A 6584-nucleotide genomic window follows, 5' to 3' on the forward strand; every position below is an offset into this window, starting at 1 on the left:
TAGTACGCATACAGAGTTGTATTCAGCAGAGAAGACACAAAAGTAAATTACCTATTATTCTGAATGATTTAAGAAATTCTAAAATACTCCTACTGTATGTAGGGGAGACCATGACAAGATGAGTCACTTTGATTGAACAGGGTCATTGATTAAACAGGCTTGGAACTTTATAATTTACAATAATCATGGATTTAAGGTGAACCAGTTCTAAATCTGACCAACCATGCATGCCTGATTGAACTATGACTTTGTTTGTCACCTGAGTGCCAAAACAGCCATCGTTTTGCTAAAACCATTGTTAATGGAGTAAAGAGAGACATTGGGATATTTGAATTTATAATGGCTTTATTGCCATTGACAAACAGCACATCTGTGACAAAAACCAACAATCTCATTCTCTTAGCATGTAAGTGTTTACTCTAGACCAGTGGAGTTTTTAAAGAATTTGAGCGGCCTCACTGTATAGTTTAATACATTGGCAGCTATTGCTTAATGGGCCATTCACAGTTGATCTGAAGTAAATCATTTTCAACAGATTTGGGGCGATATTAGCTATAGAGACCATTGGCAATGTGACAAAAATACAGTAGAGTTTGTTTGGATACAAGTAAAACAGCACACAAATAGTCACCTCAAGTTTCATTGCCTGGGCTTGTTATCTATAATACTAAAGCAATGATAACTTTAGTCACAATTAGTGATTACTGGGAAAAGAGTTGATTTCTTGCCCTATATTCACCCAGGCGAACCCAAGATATGTCCTCACATAAAACTGAGAAAAGCTTACACAATCATTTCCCCACGAGTGTTTTAAGCAGCCAACCTCCAGGATATACGACAGGAAAACGTAATGCTGTTTATGTGGTGTTTTCTAACGACTGAAAAAAAGCTGTAATGGTGGGGGCCGTCTCAACCGCAAAACAATTAAGGCCTTCAAAAACAGGACTGTGCAACTACTGCACATAAACCACCACTTGACTTGAAAAATAACTGGACATTTGAGCAAGACCCACAAAACAGCTCTCACTTAACTGACATAAAACAGGCTAAATATGTGAATCCAACCAAGAGTTGACTATTTTACATGGAAATGTCCTGGAAAGTATTGCTCTTTTGAGAGTTATTTTACTTTGCTTAAATATAGGGCTGCTTCCAGCTCTAGTTTGTTGACGACTAAAACTCAGTCTGTTCTGAACAGGCTGAAACTGCAAATACATGGACAAAACAAATATTCCTTAATGTTTTAAGAGATAAACAAACATTATTTCCATGTTGCATGCTTGCATAAATAAGCAGATTATTTCCACTCCTCCGTTTTGCAGACGTGCAGAAATTCGATTGGGACTTACTGTAGATTGCATTAGTTGCACGCAGCATGCTGAGGCATGGAGATGTTGGTCATGACAGTAATCACATTATGAATCTGTTGGCCGTCAAAACAGAACACAAGTCATCGACTCAGTGCTCACAAAATGGAGACGGTCAGGTTGTACGTGTTTCCATGTAAACAGAGTTTGTCGAACCAAAACTTGACCTTTATTTGTGGTTCCTCTTTCAATTCCTGTTCTTACCATGTTTTGCTATTAAGTGCAATCTGGTCATCAGAACCATGTTTTGGTCAACAGACAAAAAAAGTTATGTTCAATTATATTGTATATACTGTATCTATACATTGTTACAGCACTATAATTTTGTTAGCACAAACATTACCTCAGTCTTATATTTATGCGACTCCGACTCCAAGTACCACACATGACGCACACAGCAGAATCAACTCACCTTATACAAAGTAAAAAAGTGTACCACTTTAATATATTATACCTGCATTATTATACTTGTAGGCATTTGATTTGAATTGCATACACACAGTATATACTGAGCTTGTTGCAATGCTGGTTCAAATGTTGGTATTGCCTTCTCCACGAAGGATATATGTTAAGTGTCATTATAAGTTTACTAAAACAGTATCTTGAAGGTATAATTATGCTGCCTACCTTTTAAAACGTTGGTGTTGGTCCAGTGACTATGATGCCTAAAATTGCTGCCTACGTAGGGAGGTCACTAGGTTCGGGAACAGAGAACTAATGATGACCACCACAAATAAAATATACACCTTCCTTTATACATTTAAATAAAAGCTGCATACATAGCTGTATGTCTGTGGTTTCCCTTGAGATCAGCTCTTACACAACCAGACCTGGTTGAAATGAAATCATGCACACTGTGAAGAGGAGGCCTGCAGCATGCTGGGATGTCAGTCAGTTTGACTTTAACCCTTTCGACAATTTCCTGGCTTGCTCATGCTCAGGAAAACATAATATGCACAGCAAAACCACTGCATATTAGTGATGGTTTCCTTTTAAAAGGGGCTGCTTGAATTAACAAACCCATTTCCTGTACATTATCATTTCTCTAACTGCCCAATGCACCGGTCTACAGCCAATTTAACGTGGACACACATTTATCGTGCATAACAGCCCAACAATATCACATTCAGGAAATGAGGAAATCCTGTGCCATGACTTACGAAATGCTTCCAGGTCATTGTGCCTTGTCCTAGAGGAAATGGATTAGATTGACTGCAGTCTTAACACGAAACTGAGATAAATGTATTGTTTCATTGTATCATTATAAATTAGCTGCTCTAAAAGTTCGACTTTTCTACTTTATTTTGTAGATCAGTACAAGCACAGTAGCCTCACCCTGAATGTGGCTGTCAGCAGCAATCATGTCCAGTCTAGTGCTTCTGCAACCCAGATCTCAAGCCAGGCAGAGATGGAAATGATGATGAAGAAAAAGATAGCAATAAAGTGCCCCTGGTAAGAGGCTCTCAGCTCTCAGACACACACTTCAATAGCAGAATGAGACACTGAGAATATATTGTCTCATTAAATTAATAATAATGTAATATGTAACAATAATGTAATAATAATGTAATAACAATCTAATCTAGTGTATATAATGCGGCTTAAAACTACATACAAGTTAAAACAAAATTAACTTCTGTATTATTTAGCAAACATTTTCGAGCGAAACTGAATATTCAATGCAAAATAATGGAGGGTGGGGCTTTGGTTTTATTCATCAGGATTTTACTGGATTGTTAAAATAATTTACAGGGGCATATTATTGGTAAATTTTTTTTTTTTGTAACCTAAGTCTTCATTATCTTCATGTGCCATTAATCCTCAAATTCAAAAGCTTTCCTACACAGTAGGATATTTGGTTTGATAAAGCATCTGTAAGAAGTAAGAAGCATCTGTCAAGTTCCTTATGGTGGTGGTTGAGGAGAGATTCCCTGATATGATTGTAAAGCACTTTGGGGGTACAGTAGTACATATAAAAGCGCTATATAAATGCCTCATTCATTCATTCCTTAAGTATTTAGAAGACATGTTTCGGTTTTCCATCTGATCTTAGTAGTGATTCTCTTAATCCTCCACTGGTGGCTCCCAATTATCACTGTCTTATACCAAAGGCATCTAAGCACTTAAGCAGAATATTTCCATATTTCCAACTGGAGACCGAATTTACATAATTATAAAGTGTTGGCTTGACTTGCCAGTTATACTGATCAAACTATTTTGAATTGTATCAAAGATGTTGCTTGGTGGGCAGCGCTCATATTTCGACCAATTACGGTGCTGCTTATGCAGACATGACCTCGCATCACCTATCTTCCCCCACCTTCTTTCTGTTGTTTCCTGTCTCATCTCCTACCAGATAGCTATCATTAAAACTGTAAAAATAGCCAAAATAAAACATAAAGAATTTATTTTGTATTGGGCAGTACTTCATATTGTGATTGCAATAAAGAATCCCTCACAACAACCAGTTTCACAACAACACTTGGAGGCATGGTGCCTTGTGAAATTGAGTTTTGTGGAGTCAAAAGCAGAAGCAGTAGCCAAGCAATACTAATGCAGTCAGTCACACATGCATGTTTCAAACCCCAGAGGGAAGCTTTGAACCTTTTCTTTCACAGCTGACCTTGGTGTGCAGCACAAGCTAAAGGAATCAACAGTAATGTACGGAGGTCAAGATGTTGAAAAGAATATCAAATCCGGATCAGCTGTACAATATAAGACCATTTTTTTCCCAATTCCACCCACCCCCATCCCTCAGCAGGTGTCGAGCGGCAAGGTCAAAATAAGCTCCAGGGAAGGAAGGGAAATGAGTATAGCTAATAGACTGAATTCCATTTTCTCATATCTCAACTCAATGGATTCACTTCACACCACATATTTTTTGGCTGCTCTAACATTTAAAAAGCCATACACTGAGGCACTACCTTAGAATTTAGACTAGTGTTCAGTGTCAGATTGTTGAGAGAGAATTTCTAATTGCTGATCACACTCAAATCATCACTTACCATGTTAAATATTAAAGTATCATGTGACTACCTAGCAAGGGAAGATGACTAAACAATAGCTGAGTGCAAAGGTAAATAGCTAATAAGTCACCGCACTGTTAATGTATTCTTAAATAAAAACAAAATGCACAATGTCCATGTGTCGTTGCCATCTCATTCTGAGATACTGACCTTCTCAAAGAGTGTGACATCCCTATTATTCTCTTTTGAAGTACCCCGGTAACAGAAAGAGGGAGAGGGAAGGGGAGAGAGGAAAATAGAGGGGGACCATCTGTCAACTGCCCCAGAGATCAATGGCACCAGCGGCAAGGCTAAATATGTTGCCCACCATGACTTGAAAGCAATTCAAACGAGCGAGGTTTATTTTTAAGTTCCCACAATGACATCAAGCATCATTTACTGAACTGTTTCTAGTGTTAGTTTGTTTACATTATTTACAATGATGTGTGCTGAACTGAGGCTTATCATTGATGTAGAATTGGTAAAATATCTGCAAAAATAACAATAATAAATCAATGTAGTCGTCCAAACCAGCAGCTAAGGATGCACATTCTGAAGATTAGGGCAGTACGTCAACTCTACTACAATGGTAAGGCATATATACCCCTTGATCAACCCCTACCCCCCGATTGGAGTGCAGATTGGTCTCATCCAATACGTGCACAAATGCAAGGCATGAGCTTGCAATGTAAACAAAAAGGGATGCAGCGATTGTTCAATGGAACCACACAGTGTTTGAAATGCAACAATCAAAATCACTAACATGCAGTTGCAGCTTTGAGCCAAGAATAGATGTATGAATAAAGAAAATGTGCATAGTTATGTGAGCAGCACAGGATGAATAAGAAACAGAAAGCGAGGTGGTTGCTAAGCAAGAGCAGGGCTGGGTTGAGCTATAGAGGTGATGCTGGATCCGTCAGCCAGGCAGCATTGCTCATTCCTCAGCATTGCAAGCGGATTAGTGGATCTTATTATTACTTACCCAACATCTGACTGAAGAGAAGCTGCTCCAGGTCCCCAAGTACCGTTACAACCAGTTCAGGGTCCACCTTTAGGAAGGTCTTGTCTCCTTCCTCTGGTTCTGGTGCATCTTTGCCCCCTCCACCTCCACCTGGTGTGGCTGCTCCCGAAGTGCCATTTACAGATTTCTTACCATTAGCCTTAGCCTTGCTGGACAAGATCTCATCATCCGACTTGCTATCATCTGCCAGATCTTGAGCTTTGCTGATGGGTTTGACCTCAGCATAAGGACCCTTAGGTATCCGACTAGGTTTCCCCAGCTTGGAAGGTGGGTTAAAGGGTTTGGGCTTTCCTAGAAATAGTGAATGTTCCGACTTGGAAAGGTTTTTGGAAAGAGGGATACCCTTGCCAGTACCCCCTCCGGCATCTTTGAGCTTTCCTGACTTGTTCTGACCTGCCCCAGGTTTTTCCATGTCATCCGACCACTTGGGCTGGTACAGGTGCATCTTCTTCTCAGCGTCCGTAAGCACGCATAGATTGGTCAAGGACTTTTGTTTGCGCAGGTTGCTAGGAACTGGAAGACGACCCTCAGAGTTTCCTGCTCGGTAGACCTTTAGCTCAGCCCGAGGAGTAGCCTGTGGGAGCCCTGACTTGCCCCTTTTCGCAGCCATGCCCCCAACTCCTTTGGCACCCGCCTGGCCCTGAGGGGTCTTGGCTTTGGAGGTTTTGTCAGCCTCAGTCTCCAGATCTACTCCTTGTCCTCTTGGGCTACCCCCAAGCATTCCTCCTGCGTGAAACCATGTAAAAGCATCAGTGAGTCAAAGGGTTTTACAATCAAGCAAAAAAAGAGACAAGGTACAAGGTTTGCAAGCTCTGCCGCTTGCTGCCAAATCCTTATCGCAGGTAGAACTAGCTTTCCAACAACACATACAGAAAGACCAGTCAGTAGATCCTGTATTGAAGAGGTAATCCGTGTGTAGCTGGTGTCTTTAGCATGTAAATCCAGCATCTGGGTCCTCTCAGTTAGACTGCCTCAGTTGCAGCTGCTCTAGTGCTACCCAGTCACTCATTTTCTCTCTCTTTACTCTCTCTCTCTCTCTCTCTCTCTCTCTCTCTCTTTCACTCTCCTCCCTCAGCAGTGCTCTCGCTGCTTTGCTGTGCAGCAGCAGAATGACAGAGGAAGACAGACGCAGAACGTCCTCCCCTTGCTCCCCCGCACTCATTCAACCACACACACCCTCCTCCTCCTCCC

At 40.7% G+C, this 6584-nt stretch overlaps 1 protein-coding gene across 7 annotated transcripts in view; it reads right to left on the minus strand.

Moving 5' to 3' along the window:
• The window catches only part of nav1a (neuron navigator 1a), a 148037-nt gene that overhangs the window by 103821 nt on the left and 37632 nt on the right, over positions 1–6584 (minus strand). For all 7 annotated transcript variants that reach the window (XM_082144964.1, XM_082144968.1, XM_082144966.1 and 4 more), the window contains exon 4: positions 5355–6119. In XM_082144964.1, the coding sequence (XP_082001090.1) occupies positions 5355–6119 (765 nt within the window). The remainder of the gene's footprint in view (positions 1–5354; positions 6120–6584) is intronic.

Source organism: Leuciscus leuciscus (assembly GCF_965113295.1).
Source record: "Leuciscus leuciscus genome assembly, chromosome: 18".
Classification (NCBI taxonomy): domain Eukaryota; kingdom Metazoa; phylum Chordata; class Actinopteri; order Cypriniformes; family Leuciscidae; genus Leuciscus; species Leuciscus leuciscus.